We start from the raw sequence: 22,375 nt of genomic DNA on the forward strand, positions 1-22,375 counted from the left end.
TTGGGGCTGAGTTGCGATTGCCATGTATCCCTTTGGCCCCAAGTCCCAATTTGCTGCACTTTGAAAACTCCCAGGTGCAGGAGCAGACAGCTCTCTAGAATGATGGTCCCTGCCCCCTGTAGTTGGATCCCTTTCAAAATGTGAGGACCCCTCCTACCCTCAGTCCCCAGAATCGATGCAAATCTGGGTCAGGGGAGGGGGTGCTTCCCAAATACATCTGTCCTGCTCCAGGCACAGCATTAGTGTCATTTTTCTGTCTGGATTGTGGCTCTGCTTGGCTCTAACCTGTCCCTGTGCACTCCTTTTCTCCCCATCTCCTTCCTGCTCAGCTTCAGATCTTTAGGGTTCACCAAACTATGGAACTTGATTTTGGACACTTTGACGAAAGAGACAAGGCGTCCAGAAACATGCGAGGCTCACGAATGAACGGGTTGCCCAGCCCCACTCACAGCGCTCACTGTAGCTTCTACAGAACCAGGACCTTACAGGCACTGAGTAATGAGAAGAAAGCCAAGAAGGTGCGTTTCTATCGCAACGGGGACCGCTACTTCAAGGGGATTGTATATGCCGTGTCCTCTGACCGCTTCCGAAGTTTTGATGCTCTCCTGGCTGACCTGACCCGGTCCCTGTCCGACAACATAAATCTTCCTCAGGGAGTCCGTTACATTTACACCATTGATGGGTCGCGGAAGATCGGGAGCATGGATGAGCTGGAGGAAGGTAACGAAGCATCGCTGCCTGGTGCAGTGAGGAGGCGGGGGAGGCGGGGGGCTGCACCACTTGGCTCTGCTCTTAAGGTCACATTTCCTCGGGCGCGCGGGGATGCTTCTGCCCCTGTGCTGAACCTGCCCGTTCCCCTTCCCCTCCAGAGAGGTGCGGGAGAGGGCGGCAGTGCGGGGGCTGACGGCCCCTGGGGTGTCCCCCAGCACGCTCCCTCGGGTGCAGATGTAGAGCTGGAGGGGTGTGTCTTGCTCTTGGCTAGACATGGCTGTGTCCATCGCTTGGGGGGCTGTCTGAGGGCGTCCACACGTCTGTCTGGGCTGGGGGTGGGGGGGGTCCCAGATGTATGCAGAGGAGGGGCTGAGGCGTGATGTGGGTTTTCCGCTGGGGTGGATGGGTATGAATGGAAAAGCGAGGGGTGCCGGGGGATTCATGTGGTGCGTGTGTAAGGGGGGTGGGAGGGGTGTATGCGCTCTGTGTGGAGGGGTGTTTTGAGGGGTTCATGCACAATGTGTGTGTATAGGGGTGTGGTCAGGGCTGTGCAGGGACTGGAGCGTGTGTGGAGCGGGGTGTTGGGGCTGCATGCAGCGCGTGTGTGGTGGATGTGCGGAAGGCGGGTGTTAGGGGTTTTTACAGGGTTTGGGGAGTGCGTGGAGGGGTGTGTTGGGAGTGCACACAGTGTGTTTAGAGGGGGAAGTTAACGAACAAGGTGTGTGTATGGAGAAGGGTGTTTTGGGGGGGTTGCACCTGGTGAAATTTGGGGTTTTCTCTGTGTGTGTGTGTGTAGGAAGGTGTAAGGAGGGTTAATTGCAGAGGAGGTGCTGGGATTCCTTGAGGGGGTTTGCGCACAGGGTGTGTGTTGGGGTTTGTGCTCAGGGGGCATATGGAGGTGTGTTGGGCTGTGGGTGTAAGGGGGGGTGCCGGCTGTGGGTGTAAGGGGGAGTTCTGGCTGTGCATAGCAATGTGTGTGCAGGGGGCGTTGGGAGTTCATGTGCCGCGTCTGAATACGGTTCATGCAGGGTCTGTATGAAGGGAGGTGTACTGAGATGTTCAGATGGGGGGCGTAAGGGGGTGTATTTGGGCAGTGTTCCTGCGGAGCCTGTGTGTGGTGGGGTGGGTTGCTGTGGTAGGTGTGTGGGGCAGCGTGGGAAGGCATCCCCTGCGTGGCAGGTCTGAGCAAGCAGGGGATGCTCAGGGCAGGTCTGAGTGTATCCCTGTACCTGGAGAGGGTGTCGGTGTGCCTGTTCCTCTGAGTGTCACTTGGACTATCAGATGAAGGATGAGTCAAAAATCGTTCCTTCTGTCCGGAGCGGGTGATCTGGGGGTAGGCTCACTCCTGCGGAGCTCAGCTGCCAGCCTTGTCTGTGCCTGGCAAGCTCCCTGCAGCAGCGAGCTGCTGCTGTGGGTGCTGCCTTTCCTGGGGAGTGTCAGGAGGACCCCCAGGATGAAATTGCTACCTGGCCAGCCCTGCCTCCTCGCCCAAGGCATGGCCGTGGGCAAGCTCTGCTGGCCGCGCAGCCTGAGCGGGGTGCACAGAGGACACCCACGTCCACCCCGCTTTTCTCTTCCCTGGGCAATTCAGATATTCCATTCTTTGTTTGGACCTGGTGTATCCCAATTACTCTGTTGCAAGAGGGGAGTTGCGCTCTCTGTTTCTTGATGAACCCTCCAAGCAGATGACCTGGCTGACTTGGTGACTACAGAAAATCCACAAGGCTTTTGCCTTTACTAAAAGTCAATGGATATGAGTGTGTGAGCCACTGCAGGGGCAGCCTCAGCAGTGAGTCATTGTGTGACCTTGACTAAAGCATGTCTCCTTAGAATTCCTTGTCTGTCAAGTGGGATACTCATTTCCCCAAAATACTTTGTGGGGACAATCACACAGAATAAATATTGGTTTCCATAGAGGAGTTTTACTGGGAAGAAATTGCTGCCTTTCAGAGAGATGATGCAGTCCTAGTGGAGTTATTCTCAGCCCAGTTACAGCTGTCAAATGGAGGTGTGGCCTCCCTTAATTTTAGAGATTCTGCCATGTTTCATTCTGATCTCTTAATATGGCCACAGCCTTTCTCTAATGGCAGCTCTCAGTCCTGCTTGTCCTAGGTTTTATGTGAGTCTTCAGGAATAACTCCACAGGAGAAAATGCAGTTCTTTATTCTCCTTTTATATTCTTCCTGCTTTTTGTCAGTGAAGTTAAGAAACCTTTAGTTGTTATACCTGCTTGACACTGGGTTTTGCTGCAGGTAAGAAGGTACCTAGTTCTGAAAATTTTGTTTTACTGCTTACAGTACTGGCAGGAGATGATGGCATTTGAGTTCTGGCTTTGTTCTGCCAAAATGGTATCTGGAAGCAGCACTGAAGAAGTGGCACTAAACCAAAGATAGGATTGTCTGTGTGGCTTTGTCCTCAGCAGAGCATCAGCTAGGAAAATACGATCTGAGCAGAGTGAAAACAAAGGAATCCAGTGTTTGAAAATGCAGAAGTAGATCTGCATGCTGTTACTGATGGTTTAATGATAACAATATTCCCGTATTTCTAGGGATGACCTATGCATCTGTTGTAGAAAAGCAGCCTGGGAAAGACATTGCTTTTGATTTATAATACCATGGTTGTAACCAACCTTGTGGTAAGCTATGCTATTAGCTTGGGCTTTTGTATAACTGTGCACTAGGTACATGCATGGAAAAACAGAACTTGCAGAGTAATTGCGCTGTGACATAAAGGAACAGTACATACACAAACAGTATATGTTTGCCATATAAATTAGCTTTCTGGTTGGAGACTGAGGGTAACTAAACCAGTTCTAGTTGCTATAATGTGACTAATTTATTATTGTAATTTCCAATAAACAAGTAGAATCTAAGAAAAGGAAGTCATCAGAGAGGCTCATCTCAGTAGTTTGATTGCAAAAGCTGGTGAATTACTGATAATATTTCACATCACATTCTAAGTACTTGATTACTTCTGCATGATTTAAAAAGGTGCTTATGTGGTGTAGTCTGAATGTACTTCTGGAGGGTAGAGAATGATATTGCATTATACCAGTATCCTTGCGGCAGACATCTCAGGTGAACAAAAACCACTTGGTGTGCTGCTAATTAAATAGGACTTGGAAATAACCCTTTTGGCTTCCAGACCCAGACTTGGTAGTCTTTTCTTCCCTGGCATTCAGGATCATTCTCATAAGGTTCTGGATGGATGTTTTACTTCCCAGTCTGTCCAAGATGGAACAAGTGAAGTTGGTCTTACTCTTTGATCACATCCCTCCTAGCTGCCAGTTGGGATGTGCCTCTTGGTCCTTTCCTGTACTGAAACCTAATGCCTCACATTTTGGAAGCCCACCAGGACTCTGTCTCACAGGCGCTTTTTGCTGCCTGCTGAGTTCTTCCTCACCTGCCACTGGCTGCTTTTTCCATACTGCCTCCTGTACCAGAGAGCTGTCTGTGTCCATGTCTCCCAATGACCTTCTCTCAAAATCCACGTGTCTGCTAATTTTTTTCTCCCTCCTGTCACTCATAATGGCCATCTTCCATCATTGTCGTCATCATCTTAATCTTGATTCCCTATTGTCAGCATTCAGTTTTAATTTATTTGTAAACAATACGCATGCTGCCATTGATTAGGACTGTATTCCTCCTTAATCTATATGTTGGTTTAATGCAGTACAGCATCCTATTACTGTACTGTTACAGCTGATCCTGACTACAGGTAAATTGCTGACAGCATCTCCCACTTGTGTACTCTCTTGGCTGAGTCACGAGTGGAGATTGGGCCCAAGTGCTATTATCTATCATGATTGTTTTAGTCAATGAGTGAATCTTTTGGAAAAGAGCACCAGGTGATCTTTATTCCCTTTCATATTATAATTGGTTCTAGTGACCAAGGTGTTAGGAAGTCAATATATGAAGCTGCCTTTATAGATTATTGGTGAGCAACTGTTGTAACAGTTAATTCTGTGTCTTGTGCTGTGAGAAAACTTGAATATGAAAGATACTAAAAAAAAATCATGTGCCATCTTTTCCAGCCTTGCTCAAGCTGATATTAGAGCAGCTCACATTGTCGTGCAAGTTTCTACTAAAATCTAGTTGCCTTTGACACCTGGACAAGGGTGGCTTGTTCCTTGGTTCATTTTGAGCCTCTCTGTTCTTGTAGACCCATTGTGATGAGATGGCAAATTCTCCCTGTCTCGGCTCTGATTGTGCTTTTTCTTTGAATGGAGGGCTGGATGAAGGTGGAAGCTGATGTTATGCAGTGACTTCAGCAGCAAAGATGGCTTAAGAAATGTTGTTCTTGGCCATGTGTTCCAAACTCAGGTTGCAGCTTGCTGGCCCCATTGTCCCACAAATGAGCTCTTTGTGGGACAAAAGATTTTTTTAGTCCATTCCATAATTTTGCTGCTTTTCCATGTGGCTCCACTAGCAGTTTCTTGAAATAATGAAAGGGACAGCGAGGTGCAACTTGAGAGTGAGGGAAAGGCACAAGACAGACTCCTGGCTGTTGAAGCCATTGCAGCTCTGAGTTAACCTCAGTACTTGTGGAGACTGGTTTGATTCCTCTGGAGTGAGGGACTGATGTTTCCCCAGAAGCCAAATCCCCCTCTTGTACAGATTAGACATTTGTCACAATGTATTTAGAGGTGCTGACCCAATGGGGCAACCTGCTGTGCAAGGCACTGTTTAAATGTGTAAGAAGAGAGAGTTCCTGCCCAGGGAGATCATGGTCTGAACATGTCAAAGTGGAAGAAGGTGTTATAACTGATGAGGAACTGAGATGCAGAAAAGCAGTCTGACTTGTTTGTCCAAAGTCCATAGACAAGACAAAGATGGAAGTCAGAGCTCTGAGCTTTCTTCTTCAAGTGCTTTCATTCCCTTCCTGAGCCTTTTTCAGGGTCTGGTCAGTGGTTTGGAGATACTTGCATCTTTCAGGTTTTTTATTATAAGTGGACTTTGGACCTGCTTCTAGTCAGTGGCTGATTTCATGTGAATTAAGCATCCTTTGCTGTGTATGGTCAGGCTCAGAAATACATGTGAAAATAAACCTATCAAATACAAATATAGCATGGATTAGACATGGTCAGTAAAGGCAGAAATGCAGACATAAAGATTAAAACTAGAACTTGAGAGACTCAACATTTAGTTGAAGCTGTAGAGGTCCTTCCTTCTGAGCTCCTGGTATGCTCAGGCTGTTAGGCAGAGCACAGCCCCCCTCGCGTTGTGGTCAGAGGGCCCATCCAAGGGTGGTTTTAAGCCCTTCTCCTGTGCTGGGCTATTTGTCTGAAACTTGTTCTTGCCTCAGATTAAACACTAGAAAAAGCTGAATAGGATTTTGTTTTGTTTGGTGGGATTTCATTGCAAATGTTCTTGGGCTGTGTGAGATATTCCAGAAAGTGTTTCCAAGCTTTTTGTATCCTGTCATGCCCTGGGGAATCTTTTCCAAAATCTTGTCCAGGAGTGTTTAAAGTAATCATAGGAGGGGCTCCACCCTGGAGCTGTACAGAGCCTGGTGTGTGCTGGGACTGAGGGGTTTATGGGAAGTACATTGAAATCTCCACCCAATGTGTGTGTGTTCCAGTTTGCCTGGAAAACTGAAATTCATGTAGTCCAGTATTGAAGTTTGGGTAACCCGTGGCCTTGTTTTCTATGGCTGTTGTCCTGACAATGTGGCTAATTACATCGTATATAACAAAACTTATCCTTGTGGTTCTGATTTATTTGCTTGCTCATCCTGGCTGTCACACTAGGACTGGTGTGGTGCCACAGATTCTCTATGGGCATCATGTGGGTTTGAAGGCGATTTGGTAATCATGCAGGTCTTTCACTTTTTCAACAGAACAAGAGGTGCTTCTCTCTCATGGGAGAGCTCCCTGTGGAAAAGCAAAGGAAGGAAGCTCTTCCGGAGTTCATTTTGCCATGGTGGAGTAGGTCTTGAGGCAGAGGAAGATCTTTTTTAATGCCTAAAGTAGCAGGAAGTTCATGCATTTGAAATTAAAGGCCTACTTTAACACCATATGTAATGAACTCTGCAAGGTGTTAAGTCCACGTTATTCCTATTGAAGTCATAGTAAATCCCATGAAATGTGAAAGCTGGGCACAGTAGCACAATCTCAACTTTGCGACAGCAGAGCTAACAACCAAAATAATTGACTGCAGCCCACAGAGACTGGTTTTGGAATAACTGTTAGCAGTTACACTTTCAAAATGGCCTCAATCCAGCTTTCCCGATTTTTCTCGCAAGACTTCTGCCCACAGTTCATTATACTTGAAAACTTGCTGGTGCATGCTTAGAAAGGATAACTTTTTCTGAAAGCGCAGCCTGTCATTTTTAGTAACAAGGAGCTGCTGTAAGAGGGTTGAAAGATTAGCACTCATCTTGGGCTTAGAGTTTCTCTAAGAAACCTTCTCTAAGGCAAACCTTATCTTTGCTGAGATCATCCCTTCTTTAGGAGCTGAATAATCGCCTTGTGCTTCTATCAAATTGGTAGCACAGTAATGTGTAATGCACTTGCAACCAGAGTAATTCAGTGTGATACAAGCCATGGCTTCAAATGGCAAATATGCTAATCATGACCTAAGGTCAAAGGTCTGCAGTCAGTCCATCTATTGCTAAGGGCAGGATAGAAGGAATAAATAAATGCCTTGGCTGGTTTGGTGGCATGATGGAAATTGTGACACCTCTGGAGCACAATGACAAGTGCACACCATGCTGCAAGGTTTTGGCTTTGCAGTGCAGAAAAGGCATCTTGTACTGACCTGGCCTGCACTAAAAAAAATGCTGTCCTTACCACCACTGGTATCATGCCCATAGTGTGGTGTTCAGCAGCAGACTGGATCTTGTCAGGATGATGCTTCTCACTCTTACAAAAGCTTCCCTCCCCCAATGCATGAGTATGTCTCTTTGGGGCTGCCATTTAGGGTTTTGTTTGGAAGTAATGACATGGCTGTTCATTATACCTTTTCATGGCTTGTAGTTGGATTTCTGCACATGTACACAGCTGCATGCTGTCTAAAGACGTGTTCCTGAAAATATTTGCATGCAGATTTTTATGCTTAGGGCTGGGGAGCAATATACTTCTTGGAGTTGTTTCTTTTGCTTTTGACAAAATCTCATATCCATTTCCTCCCCTTTCCTTCTGTTAGACTGTGCATGTCTTCTGCAACCACGCTGTGTCTATCAGTTCTATTTCTTTGACTGGCACAGTTGTACACCTTGACTTCTCATTATAGGCTCAGCATAGACAGATGTAGCAGAGAAACCATGAAACCACTCCTCTTTCTATGGTAGCACTATTCCCCATAACATTTCTCCCTTTTGTGATCTTCTGGCTATACTACACGTTCAAAGCTGGAAAGTTCACAGGTCTTCAGCCCATGCTTGCCTGCTCCTGCTACCATGGTAAGGTTTGGGTAAAACTCAGCTGTGAGAAGTGAAATAGCACGTGTTCCTGGCTGGCAAATGGTAAAAGGGATGTGCCTCACTGAGGAACTTGAATGATAATTTTGCTATTATTTGAGTTTGGGAAGACATTAGTTGAAATGATTTTTTAAATTAAGTTAAAACTTCAGGTTACATCTTTAGGTCAGGGAAGAAGGAAAGAAAAGCTCTTCTTCCCTGGAGCTCTACTGCTATAACGGCAGAAACGATGCTGAGAAGAGCTGCGATTCTGAACTGCTATTCTGAAGTGTCACTCCAAGCAAATTTCTGTCCAGTTTTAGAATTCAATAAAATATTTGCTAGGGTTTGGGTTAAATGAAACAAAGTGAGAAAGGGCAGATTATATTTTCCACAATTTGAAAGGCCAGTGTATCTATATGCACTACCTAATATCACATTTGTGGAAACAAAGCCTAGAAGAGTATTGCCTTCATGCCGCTATTGCCTTCAGTGTAGGCAGTTGTAAATACACTGGAAAGCTATGGTGTGCAGTGAAGAATTTCAAAAGATTCAGCTGGAACTAAGAGTAATAGTACTCTACCAAACAGACCAATAATCTCTTCTGCTTACTTTAAAACATGGAACTTATTAATGGAAAATACGCTCCAAGACCTCAGGTGTTTATAGAACACAATGCAAATATATACTTCCTTTCATTGTGGCATCTTCTATCTCAAAGTATTATGTAAACACAGATGAAAGTCAAGCCTTGCAACACTTCAGTGGCAGATATTGCTACTTCTGTTTTTCAGGTAGGGAAGCAGAGGTGCAGGTGAGGTCAGGAGCTTCCACAGGGAGGCCTGGGGCAGAGGTGAGAATAGTATTCAAATCACTTATTACCTGGACAGGCTGGACCGATGGGCCGAGGCCAACTGTATGAGGTTTAACAAGGCCAAGTGTCGGGTCCTGCACTTTGGTCACAACAACCCCATGCAATGCTACAGGCTTGGGGAAGAGTGGCTGGAAAGCTGCCTGGCTGAAAAGGACCTAGGGGTGTTGGTTGACAGCCGGCTGAACATGAGCCCAGGTGGCCAAGAAGGCCAACAGCATCCTGGCCTGTATCAGGAATAGTGTGGCCAGCAGGAGCAGGGAGGTGATTGTCCCCCTGTACTCGGCACTGGTGAGGCCGCACCTGGAATACTGTGTCCAGTTTTGGGCCCCTCACTACAAGACAGACATTGAGGTGCTGGAGCGTGTTCAGAGAAGGGCAACAAGGCTGGTGAAGGTTCTGGAGCACAGGCCTTATGAGGAGTGGCTGAGGGAACTGGGATTGTTTAGTCTAGAGAAGAGGAGGCTGAGGGGAGACCTTATCGCTCTCTACAACTACCTGAAAGGAGGTTGTAGTGAGGTGGGTGTTAGTCTCTTCTCCCATGTAGTTAGCGATAGGACAAGAGGAAATGGGCTTAAGCTGCGCCAGGGGAGGTTTAGGTTGGAAATTAGGAAAAATTTCTTTACGGAAAGGGTGGTCAAGAATTGGAACAGGCTGCCCAGAGAGGTGGTGGAGTCCCCATCCCTGGAAGTGTTCAAAAAACGGGTAGATGTGGCACTTGGGGACATGGTTTAGTCTAGTCTACCCTTGATTGGCTTAGAGTAGACTTGGTAGTGTAGGTTAATGGTTGGACTGGATGATCTTAAAGGTCTTTTCCAACCTAAATGATTCTATGATTCTGTGATTCCTAGTATTGCACTGAAACATAGAAATCTCTTTTCTCAAAGGATAATGCTACAGTTCTGTTGAGCATGCTTATAAAGGCTCTGCCACCCAGGGATTATGGGCCGGGGAGGGCTCAGGTTCTGAGGAGGGCAAATTCCCCATGAGCATTTCAAACTCCCCTTGCTGCACTTCACACTCAGTTGTGAAACTGGAGAGAAGCGGGGGCCCCCTCTGCACCAGGTGTTGCTTGGCTGAAGCAGATGAATAAGCCACAACTTATCACTTATTAATCAGAAAGATTTAAAGTATTTGATGCTTCTGGAAAACAATATCTCCAGTGGGAATTCTTTATAATGTATGGTACTCTGTGGGGTATCTTTATGCTTCTATTGAGTCAGATTAAAGAAATGTAAGGAATTAAGGAGCTTCAGCTATGGGAACTACATGGTCAGTTTACTGAGGGGTTTCGCTGACAGCATATATACCTCAAATATAGATTTGTATTGTTTGTTCAAGCCAACAGAACCTCCTGGTGCGATTATTGCACTAGTTTGGGGTACGCCAGTTGATAAAATGCCCAACTGACAGTGTTCGTTATGAACCTTGTTAGCTCTCTTCTGCCTTCTGTATTTCTGTTCCATCTTCAGAAGGGAAAACAGAATATCTGCTTTCTGTTGATAAATGATTTTGGTCATTTATGCAACTGGGGAGACGGAGAAAAGCTGCAGTTGGTGATGTAGGCACCATGAGTACACATCACTTCTTGGCAAACTGGGTACAAAGTTGGGGTTAAAAAAATAGTTAGCATCCTGCATCCTTTCTATGGCTGCTTGTGACATCAAACACTTAGCAGTAATAAGGACATAAATACTACACAGACAATTGTTTTAAGCCTATTCAAGCCTTCTGTTTATTGTGAACCTATTAGGGATCTCACCATATTTTCTACGAAGGGATCATCTCAGTGCCTCCAATAAAAATGCAATTTAGTCAGCAGAAGGATGACTATATGAACACTATACTGGATACACTACATGCCTGGACCATAAAATTCTGTGGAAATCAGTGAGTTGTTTGGAAATCCATATTTACACCTTTGCCAATTGGATGTCAAATCCTGCCCTAAAGATTCTGTGATGGAAAGCCAGACTCAGAGGTTGGGTAGGCTTTTCAAAGATGTCCAGGCCCTGGAGTTTGCACGACAGAACAGATAAGGAAATATAGCCAGTCTGTTTATGTGTGGAAGGATTTTTTTCTTATTCAAAATAGTTAAATCTATATTTTTGATTGCAAACCTATTGTGATATTTGAAGAACCTCAAACTTCTTCATTCTGTAAGATCAGCCCAATAAAACACCAAAAGAAACTGTAAGATCCTACAGGTACCCATGTAATGCCTTCAGTTCCTATTAAAGTTTTATCTAATGGTGAGACAAAAAGTTCTTCCTCTAGCAATGTCAGGTTTTTTTCAGGGCATCCTCAAGTGCTCAGCAGCCTGAGCCATTTCAGACTAGACAGCTACATTCCCTTAGGGATACTGTTTTACAGTCTTATTCTAGTAATAACTCTTCTAGCATCCATCAGATTTGCAGGCCCAAAAGAAGATCCTACAAATCCTTTAAGGTGCTCTTAAAACCTGAGATAGCTAGGATCCTGTAAATTACAGACAAAGCTTGAAACTAATTTTGGATGGGATAGGGAAGGGCTTTTTTTGTGAATTACTAACAAGACTGTGTAACCCTTCTCTACCATGTCTAAATTTAGATTTAATATATTTTTGGTTGGTACCAGCCATATAAAAGCAAGCAGTGGTATTTGGTGTGTTTTATCTCAGCTGCCACTAGGTCAGTCCTCTAATAAACCACTGACACTATAATGAAGCATATTTGTTATGCCTGCTAGATTTATCAAAGCTGCTTTTGGTAGAGACTATTCAGTATCAAATTTTCATTATTTTTCAGGCATGACACAAAAGGTACTTTGTGGATGAATGTTGATATCCTCTTGGCAGGGGAGGAGAGACTGACATAGTAGCTAGGTCTATAAAGATGGAGAAGAAGCTGGCAAATTTACAAAATAATTTAGGTGATTAAATTAATTTGGTGTTTAGGAGCTTTTAGACAGCTTAGTTGCATATTCAGGTACCTAAATACCTTTATAATTCTCAACCTTTTTTAACCCCTGGTTCATGTGACTGAGTGGTAGTATGTATTTGCTGAGGCAAGGTATGGCTGACTTGCTTACTTTGGGGAGATACTAGTCATATTTTAAATAAGCATAAATATAAAATTAAAATAAGATAAAATGTCTTAATAACAAGGTGTCATGGAAGTGCTAATGAAAACAATGATTGATGATTTACATGATTAATGGGAGAAATTTATAGTGTCTGTTTTTCAGCAGTCTTATGGTAATAACTGCAGAATTAGACCGGTGTTCATTTCTTTCAAAAGGGGAGAGTTACGTCTGCTCATCTGACAACTTCTTCAAGAAGGTGGAATACACCAAGAATGTCAATCCCAACTGGTCTGTCAATGTGAAGACATCTGCCAACCAGAAAGCACCTCAGTCTCTGGCCAGCAGCAACAGCGCCCAGGCAAAGGAGAACAAAGATTTTGTGCGTCCCAAGCTGGTAACCATCATCCGCAGCGGGGTGAAGCCCCGGAAGGCAGTCCGTGTGCTCTTGAACAAGAAGACTGCCCATTCATTTGAGCAGGTTCTCACCGATATCACTGAAGCTATAAAACTGGAGACAGGAGTGGTCAAAAAGCTGTATACCTTGGATGGGAAACAGGTAGGAGATTTTACAGATGTTATGTCTTTTTCTTTCTCTTATCTTGAGGCTTTGCTGACTCAGAACAATTTTTGAAGCCTAAAATTAACCTGAGATGATCACTGCCATCTGTCCTCTTAGAAGTCAGACTTCTCATGCCAGTGGTTAAGTTACTAAATTTTCACTGATATTAATATCAAGTAAAGAATGTAGCCAACCGTCTGAGTGAAACAGATGCTCCATCCTGCACGCCAGCGTGCAGTGCGTGTCTTCTGGACTAGCTAAATAAATAACATGGGGAATTCGGCTCACAGCCACCAGTTGATTTGTCTCTGAAGTAATTGCAAGAACTCTCGAGCTTTGGTTTCACTAAGTGAAAATGTGTTGCTTGACTTTCCTTGCCCTCAGATGAAGGCTTGCTAAGAGAGAGTATTTGATCCAAGCATGCTTTTCTGTCTAGCTTGGTAATTAGCAGGAAAAGCATGGAACTGTGTTGCATTTTCTTGACTAAATGCATGAGGAGATAACATGCAGAAAGGGATTTGGGCCAAAAATATTTAGTGGGTCATCATAATGTGCTTCATGTCTAGATTTTCCTGGAACTGAAGGAAACATCTGTCTCTTGTTAGCAGCTACACCATTTCATATTGCTGTATCTATGAAAACCCTTAAAGGAATGTGGAGGATAACTTTGGGGACTGGGAAGAACTAGATTCTTGAAGGAAAATTCTGAGCTTGGTTTAACAGTTCTGTGTCTTCTGTAACTGAGGGATGATCTTATTTTTGTCACTATTTTTCTTGCTTCAGATTCTGGAGTGAGGCAGCACAGCTCTTGAGTGGGGGTTGGATGCTGGCTATTCTAGGGATTGATGCTATTGCTTTAAATTAACTCTCTTTCCCATCTCTGGAGAAAATTATTCAAATATTGGCTCTTGAAATACTACACCAACCCTAGGCAATGCATCCAATGAACATGCAGACTTTACATATGAAAATGTTCATCCTTCCAACCCCAAATATAGGCTCATAAAGTGCCCTGCACAGTCCAGGTGCAGTGTCTGGGAGCTGAAAGTAGCATGTCACTAACCTGTCTGATATTCCTGCTTTGTCCCAACTTCTGTATCCTGCACATTAGTTAGTGGCTGCTTCTAGCTTCAGATATACAAAAATCTCATCTGCCTGTCAAAGCTTTTCTTACTGCTTGTCTCAACCCAGTACTTTTTCTTCATAAGATGTATAGTTTGCACATGGGTGAGTGACTTTCCAGCTAGACTGTCCATAGATATAGTAGCATGCTGTAAATAAGCAGTGATACAGGGACTGATGTACTGGAAACCTTGGAAGTGGCTGGCGGAAGAGGAAGGAGAGAGTCAAATGCTCCATCCTCTCTGAGGAAATCGTAATACGTGGGCACAGAACCATGCGGTTTGAATCACAGCAGCTTTACAAAGGGTTTAATAGATGGATCTGGCCTGAAAGCAGATGCCTACTCATGCTGACACATAGAGTCCTGTTGCTCTCACAGTTGTGAATGAGGATCTTAACCTGTAAAATGCCTCAGTTCTTTGAGAACAGCCAGCATTTTGGATGTGAGATGTTGCTTTGGACCTTGTGTAGAAATAGGGATGCCCCATGAGCTTGCATCAAACTGTTCTCTTTTCCACCTTTTAGCTACTTACAGGGGTAAGTGGTGTTTCCCCCTCCACATCTGACTGGAGAACAAGATGAAACCAGCCCATAAACTGAACTGAGCTGTGGCCTGGTGACTGGACCAGCCCGTGAAATTGTGTTAATTCCTAAGTGGGGATTTGGGCCATGCTGCTTGCTCTCAAGGTACAGATTGCCTAGAGTAGTGCTGCTGTGGGTAGACTGCGATCTGTTGTTGGAGTGGCTGCCTTGCATGGGGCTACAGCTGAGCAAGAAGCGCAAAGATCTATGTAATTTAGCAATTGCTGGTGCAAACTGTTGCCTATAGCAGACACCATACATAACTCTTCTTGAATCAAAAAAGAAAAGGCAACCTTGTTTTCCTCATGCCAGGCTCTAATAGCTGTACAGTGGCTGGTGCCTCAGTTTGGCACTGTTTTGACTGGGGCAACCTGACAACTTCACCATCAGTTTTTGTTGCAGAAATGTGATTTCCGTAAAGTCTGAGTAAAGACACCACATTTAACTTCTTTTGCTGGCTTTATAAGTCACCATTTTATGAAATGTGATATTTCATTATGTGTTAGAGACACCACTGGGAGTTTCACTGCATGCAAACGTACATGCAGTATTGCAGTTATTGAAAAGAGTGAGATTTTGTGATTTGACAACAATGGAATGTTTGATATCTGTTTGTGGCATCAATTACTGTTGAAGCTTCCTGAAGAGCAAACCTGGTTCACCAAGGCTTTGTTTTTATTGGAAGGTTTCCTTCAATGTTTGTGTTTTTTTAATCTAAGTTTATTTGAAATTGCCCACCTGTATGTGTTCTTACTGTTGAAGCTAGAGCTAGAAGCTTCTGCTGTGGGTACAGTGTTTGCTGTTAGGGTTTCCATGACATACTGCTCCATAAAATCTGACCTTCTGACATGATATTAGAGGTTTTTTGCATGTCTGATTCTGACATTAGAAAGAGATTCTTGAATGCCTAATTCTGACAAACAGTACTGTATTTTCAGGAGAAAATATTCATGCAAAAACACAAGCTGCTCAAAGCTGAAATACTGACAAGAATCCTGACAGTCTGTCTCTTTGAGTGTCATCAGAGGCATGTTACTCCCTCTGTTGTGAGATGATAAAATTTACAAAAGGAATGTACAAAGGAAAATCATCCTTCCTCAGTCCATGAGCTGTAACTTAATGAGGGGAGATGATTATTTTATTTATAGGCATTTCCATGGCGCTCATCAGTAGAGTAATCAAGATGCTTTAGAAGTACAGACAGTAGTGGCAATGATAGAGTGGTGCGTAAATAATTACATTTCTATGCACTGCAGACCTGCTGTATTTGGAGTGAGAAAGCAGTTAACTGAGAGCTGGATGGGGTGTGTTTGAATAAATGTAACACTCCAAACAACAGTGAGGTTAGGTTTGGGGTTTTTTTTAAGGAAATTTTGTTTCTCTTTGTCTTGGATTGTCGGTAGAAATATGGCCCTTTTGAAACTGCTAAATGAGCATCTTGTGTTTAAGTAGTCTATTTAACTTGGGTTTGTACGTATTTCTAAAGCCTTGTGCCTTGTCTGTCTGTACTCAAGCTCCTTGCCTCCTTGGAGCATATCATCGCATCTTGATGGACACCCCAGAACTTAGAAGGCGTTTCAAATTGTTGCCTAAAAATGAGTCACGACAGAGAATCACAATAGAGATTTAAGTATTGAACTTTCATGGCCATATAGGAAATGGTATAGGTCAAAGAATTCAGTGCATTAAATACTGCAGTGGATCAAATTCAGCACTTGGTTTCATGACTACAACTGCTGTTGTGTGGAGATGTGTAGTATATATAATTAATATATACATATGCAGGATTGAATTTGCTCTGATCTGTGGATCATGTTGGAAAACAGTTGTTTTGGTAGATTATTTCCCTTTTTTTAAACTCTTAGTTATATCCAGTGTCCCAAATAAGTCTGGATTCCTGGGAGCGCTGGCTATTTTATAAACACGTGATGACAGTTTCTGCCTCATGTCATTAATAAACCAAATTAGAAGACAGAATTTGAGACTGTGGATGAAGTTGCATTCAGATATTTTGAATGCAGTAGTCTGAACTAGACTTTGCAAATGTTCTATAAATTTACTGTCCCGTTTGTGCTTGAGCTTCTTTCTCACCATGGTGTACAGTAAGTAGGTGTTTTTCTGGAAAAGAAGAGGCTGTTTCATCACTGACAGCCCAGTGCTCATCATCTGCTTTCTGCACCTTGCTTTGCAAGTGGTGTCTGTCTGTATTCATTCCTGGTTTTAAGAAGTGACCTGTAAAAGCGAGTGTCTTCTGTACATACTGAACTTCTCTTTTCCTGTGCTGGCTTGTATTCCAAAGTCTGTCAGTTGTTCAGCAAGTACATGAGGAGATGTAGTAACAAAAATCAGTCCCTTTTTTTTTGTGATTGGCTGAATGGGTGATAATCTGGAGTGACTAGTAATTCATCAGACTTGTTCAGGTGTACTTTAGCATTAAGATATTTTCTGTGGTATGGAATTCCTTCTGCTTTTTCTCCAGCTGATGTATTGCCATGTCTTAATTAACTAAATACCCCATTCTGTGACCCATCAATTAGTACCCCTAAACAAGCAGAATAACAGCAGTTCAGAGCGGGAGAGCTTGTATGCTTCAGTTCCACATAAGTATAGATATTCTGCTCAACAAGCAGGGAAATTAGTATGTTTTTAGCTATAATAACATGCAATGATCTCTTCTGGACTTTGAAATCTTCAAGCCCAGGGAGAAGTCACACATGTGCTATTCATTGGCTTTTACCTAGCCCAGACAAAGTGCTTCTGTTCCATCTGAGTGTTAGCTGTCTCATCAGATGAAATTACATACATTTTCATGTCAGGGCATTTGTGACTGTGCTCCCAAAAGAATTTTTAGTCTTAATAAAATGGTCCCCTCTAGCAGTCTTTGCTTTGATAAGGATTTCATGTGGCAGGTGATGAGCAAAGTTCATCTTTCTGTTTGCAAAGCTGATGCAAATGCCTGGGAGGCCAGCCCACCTCTCCTGACCAGAGAAGAAGTTGCCATTTCATTTTAGATGACTTGCATTGAGGAAGGGCAGCAGCCACAGAGGGAGAAGCCGCATGACTAAGCTCACAACAGGTTAAAGGTTGGGACTTTGGGATCAAAGCCAACAAAGTAGTTGATAAAGCAGCTAGCACTGTACTACTACTAAAAAGCTACCTTAGATGCATCCATATGAGTTGCACTGGAGAAACCAACCAAACTTTGGAGGTGCTGCACTGATTTTAAGCTGGCATTTGGAAACAAACTAGTAAAAACTTCATTGCTCAAGTGTCAGTGCTAGCAGTGGACCCAACTCTTCCAGGATAGTGTAGCTCTATTGATTATATTAATGAAAATGTATCAACGTGACATAGAGCAAGGTTTATACCAATATTTACAAATGCCTCTAACGGCTGTAATCTGTAATTGCTTAAGAAGAAGGTGAATACCTCCACGACGTACCTAGTAACATCCGCATTGCTGAAAGATCAGAGGGAAAATATTCCCTCTAGAGCCCTGGAGATAGTTAACTCACACCCTGAGGCATGAGGTTCAAGGTTACAAAGCAAGCAAATTGGTTTGTGTTATTACACATGTTGAGGGATAGGATGTCATAAACTCCTTGTCCTTCTGAGACTTTGTAATTGACTGCCCTTTTGGATACCAGAAAACTACATTGAAGTCACGCCGGAACAAAGCAGTTTCATGCAGTTGTGTAAAGCTGGGATCTAGCCCCAAAGCAAATGGGAGAGAAGAGCAAGAGATGGGTGCAAGTGTGTTTTGTATCCTGCCTCCTGCAAAAGGCTCTGCAGCAGCTGGTGCTAAATAGGGGAGAGGTGGGTCCATCTTCCCTCCCTGCTGCATAAAGCTGTAACAATACAACTGAATCTGTTTTGCATCTTTTTCTCAGTCCTTTCTTCTCCGTGCTTCTTGTTAACTGCTGAGATTTGGCAGGCCTTGCATAAATCTCCCATTTTGATACCAAGAGAACAGGTCAGGATCGCAAGCACTAGCAGAGGAATTGTGCATGCAGGATCTTTGCCCATAGCCGCCTCCCCCGATAGATCTCTTGGGCTGAGGATTAACTCCCGGCTTCACCCCTTCTCATTGCTTTTGCAGACTCCTCTGACTTAGGGTGTTTGCATGCATGAGATTATTCCTCTCTAGCAACCATGTGTCATGCAAGGAAGGGTAGTAATAATGTATGGGCTGAAGAACTTTTGAACCCAAGTCACTTACACTGCCAGACAACACAGCCTAGTTCTCTATCTTTAGGGAGCTCTTAGTCTAAGCTGGAAATTCATCATTGCCTGATTCATGCAATGACTAGACACTAACACAGACAAAACCAATTAGTCCGCAGGTATCCCTTAAGGATTTTATCATTCGCTAGACTGAATAAGCCAAGCTTCCATGAATGTGTATCTAAGCACTTATGATAAAATATTCAGAAGACTTTCTGAGATGTTCTTCAGAAACCTTATGCTTATTAATTTCTGTTTACTTAAGTCTGTGGGCCACAGAATCTGGGTGAAAAGAGGCCTATCTGGAACACCATGAATCCTAATTCCTGTACTTACCAAAGCAGCAGTCTGATCTCAGCAGCTAAAGTCTTGATGAAATCTGTTCTCCTGTGAGCACTGAGACTAACCTGATTGCCATCAGTGCATTCTCCCATCAGCTCCCCAAAGCGTCTGCGGAGCAAGGGGAGGCAGCAGAGGAGACCATCATCCTGCAAACTTGGGTGGATGTTTCGCCATTGCTTTGCCTCAGCCTCAGGTTCTGGAGGAGGTGGTGTGTTCCCGCATGCCACCCAGCAGGGCTTTGGTGCTACGTATTAATTGGCATTTTGTTGTTATGCAAATACTGGCTAAAGCTGTTGTGAATGTATTGTCCTCTTGAGGCAGTGAGGCTCCAAGTCCAGAAGCAGGCTCCAGAGTTGCACTGCTGCTTGCTTAAAATTGATTTTCTGGAAAGACAAGCCTTGCTAGTAGACATGTACTGACCAAGATCCACATGAACACCTGCTACTTGTGTCACAGATGGCAGGCTGTCAAAATTATTGAAAGATGCAGTCAGATCTGACCTGGTGACCAAGAAGTACGTGGCCCCTATTACTGAATCCTGGTGCTATTCACACCCCGAAAGAGATGTATGCTAAAAATTCAATCCTCACTAGCATCTTTATTTTGGCAGTTCTTTCTGTCATACAGAGTGACATGTTCCCTTTTCACTCTGAATCCCAAGAGAGAAGAGGATTATTCACTGTAGTGCCAGAGGGTTTATTTAGGAATAAATGGGCTTAAAATGAGCAAGGGAAATTAGGCTGAATATCAGGAGCTGAGACAGGCCAAGAAAGCCTTGTAGTTTTTTCCATTGCTGGTTTGCATCGTCACTTGAAACTAAGTTTCTGGTTTCTTGTTGGTGCTCAAGTAGAAATCCCACCAGTGTGAACGGGAGTCCCTCCTGCTGTAAGAGGGAGCAGGTTACGTTGAACATATTCTAAGCAAGCGTCTACCTCAATGCGTTGACTCTAGTTAATGTCTTATTTCTTTTGATTGCATAGAATAATCAAATACATCTATTTTCCCTGTTTGTAATGGGGAAATGCCTTGCATTTTCTTCTGCGCCAGGGTCCTTAGTCTTAGGCTGTGAGTGGCATCACGTATAGTATGTTTGCTCACATCTCCCTACCTGCAGTTGCTCACAGAGTGTGGGAATACTCCCCTGAGTTCACCCAGTGCGAGACACCTTGAGAATCTGATGGTGGTTGGTGCCCTATTCCACATCTTGTTGCAAGTTCTACCTCTCCGTGTCTGCCTGCAACTGCTTCCCCCCTTCCCTTCTCAGCTCCTACTGGCCTTTGATCAAAAGGCTGTTTTCACTCAGTAGCAGGTCAGTTATGACACAGCTCATGCTTACACTTTTCTTTAGGAAGAGCCTGCACTAGATGTGGGTAAAGGCGTACAGCCTGATAATAGAGGCTGGTAAGAAATAATGCGATAGAGCTACATCCAGCACACCAGTATTTCCTTCTTTCTCGTCCCTGAAACTGCCCATGGAACTGCACCAGTGATTATTCTTTCTTGTATGTAGTATGTGCATCTTGATGGAGCTTAAGTGTTAAGGAAATGAATCCGTGTTGCAAAGGGCCCAGACTGAGTGCGAGAGGCTGTCAAAAGCCTCCTCATCTTGTCCTTTGAACGCGATGCCAGTGTCATTCAAAGGTCTCTGTGGGACAGCAAGGGAAGGAGTGATAGCTTTGCTCATGTGCAGAGGATAACAGCTTCCATCCACCCTCAGGTCTGCCAGAGATGACAAAAGATACTGGCAGAGAAATGTGTGTAATAAAAGTATGTCTAAAGGAGTTGAGGAGGAAAAAAAGTTGGATCCAATCCATCCAGATTTTCAGAACTGGCTAAGGTAGGCCTTCGTATGTGGGGAAGTGCAAAGACAAGCCATGAAAGCCGAGGGCTATTCCAGCTTGTGTTCAGGGCTTCTCAGGCTGCAGCAAATTGATTAGCATACAGAGCTGGAATTGCAGGCCTGCTCCTGGAGATTTGCTTAGCTCTGAATTCAAAGTGAATAGGGAAAAATAAGCAAGGCTAATAACCAGAGCATTCACTGCTCCAAGCCGTAAGACACACCCTCTCTCCCCTGTGAACGTACAGCCAAGCCAGCCCTTTCTGAATTAATAGACATAGTTCTAGTTTCCTGCTTAACAGCAAGCAGGGTGTGTAGGAGTATATGCATGTGTATCTATCTGTGTAAGTACATTTTACTAAGTGTTGCAGAACACAACTCTGCAGCTCAACTTGCTGTCTAAGCAATCTAAATTCGTCTTTTAGTTAAAGGATCCCAGGGACTATTGTGCTCTGACAGTGATATCCTTGAGTTGTGTTACTGTTTTTTCTTCCCTTACTTTAATATACCGAAGGCATTTTACTGGAGTCTTTAACTGCAGTTTGAAAACGTTTGCTGACTTTAAAATTTTTCTTTAAGATACATGCAACTCTCATTGTCACTAAGAGTTTTTAAATTATCTACATCATCTAAAATAAATAGGAAATTTGTATATATTGGCTCATGATGCTTTTCTCTCATATTTTTTTTTTATCTTGAAAAATACTTCAGATCAAAGATTTTTCAGCTAGAGTGGGTGTAAGATATAGGCTGCTTTTTACTAATTCTTTTTTCTTTTTTCTCCAAAATGGGGGACTTAGTTATGAACAAAATGGACAAAAAACAGACATGGGGGAGGTGAGATAATACACACCATTCATTAGAATGATTTTTTCCAGGGGATTTTGCTTCAGTCAGAATTGGCGTGAGAGGTCAGTGCTTCCCGTCCTCCAGGTCTGAGCTCTGTTAACTGCAGGACAATGAACACAACGAGCTTTATTGGCTCCACAGGAATAATTATGCAGCCAGTGAGCCTGCAGGGCAGCAGGAGAGAGCAAGACTCCAGGCTCCTTCCTTGCACTCCCCTGCCCTCGCCATCTGCTCTGTGCCGCTTATCTGGTACTCCGTCCCCTGCGGCTGCCAGGGCCCACAGCTCTGGTTCTGCCGCTGCCTCGCTGCAGACATCGCTCCCTGGTTGTGATGGACCAGTTCAAGCCTCCGCATGAAACACCAAATGATGCTAACTGTTACTGGGAGAACAGCTTTATGGCTACAGGTGTCTGTCTTTTATGCGGGTTCTCTGAACAGGAAAGAATAATTGGTTTAGGAAAGCATCTTGTGTGTGCGTGCTTGTGTGAAAGAAGCATTTCTTCAAGGTATTGCTGTACCACTGCGCTCTTGACATAATCTCTTGTGCCCTTCCTCACTCCCTTATGCCCTTAATATTGCTGAAAGAGGAACAGAGAGGCCAGGAATGGTGACTAACGGGTGTACCTGTTCTCTGTATGTCTGGTGGTGGAAATACATTGGGAAACTCAGCTTCGGTACTAGATAACAACTGAAATGAAAGTTAAAAATGTGAAATACACAACATGGCGTAACAAGGTATGAGTAAACATAACTTCTGCAAGAAAAACTTTCACCTTGATGATCTTTTAGTATAGAATAGTAGAACAAATAAGATCAT

General features: G+C 43.8%; 1 protein-coding gene across 4 annotated transcripts in view; it reads left to right on the forward strand.

The window, feature by feature from the left end:
• Positions 1-353: 353 nt before the first annotated feature.
• DCX (doublecortin) overlaps positions 354-22,375 on the forward strand; it is a 75,742-nt gene continuing 53,720 nt past the window's right edge. For 3 of the 4 annotated variants that reach the window (XM_075720627.1, XM_075720628.1, XM_075720629.1), the window contains exons 1-2: positions 357-720; positions 12,259-12,599. In XM_075720627.1, coding sequence (XP_075576742.1) covers positions 357-720; positions 12,259-12,599 — 705 coding nt within the window. Of the gene's footprint in view, positions 721-12,258; positions 12,600-22,375 lie in introns of all 4 variants that reach the window. The other variant, XM_075720630.1, reaches the window with a different exon arrangement.

The sequence above is a fragment of the Pelecanus crispus genome, chromosome 13 (assembly GCF_030463565.1).
Source record: "Pelecanus crispus isolate bPelCri1 chromosome 13, bPelCri1.pri, whole genome shotgun sequence".
Classification (NCBI taxonomy): Eukaryota; Metazoa; Chordata; class Aves; order Pelecaniformes; family Pelecanidae; genus Pelecanus; species Pelecanus crispus.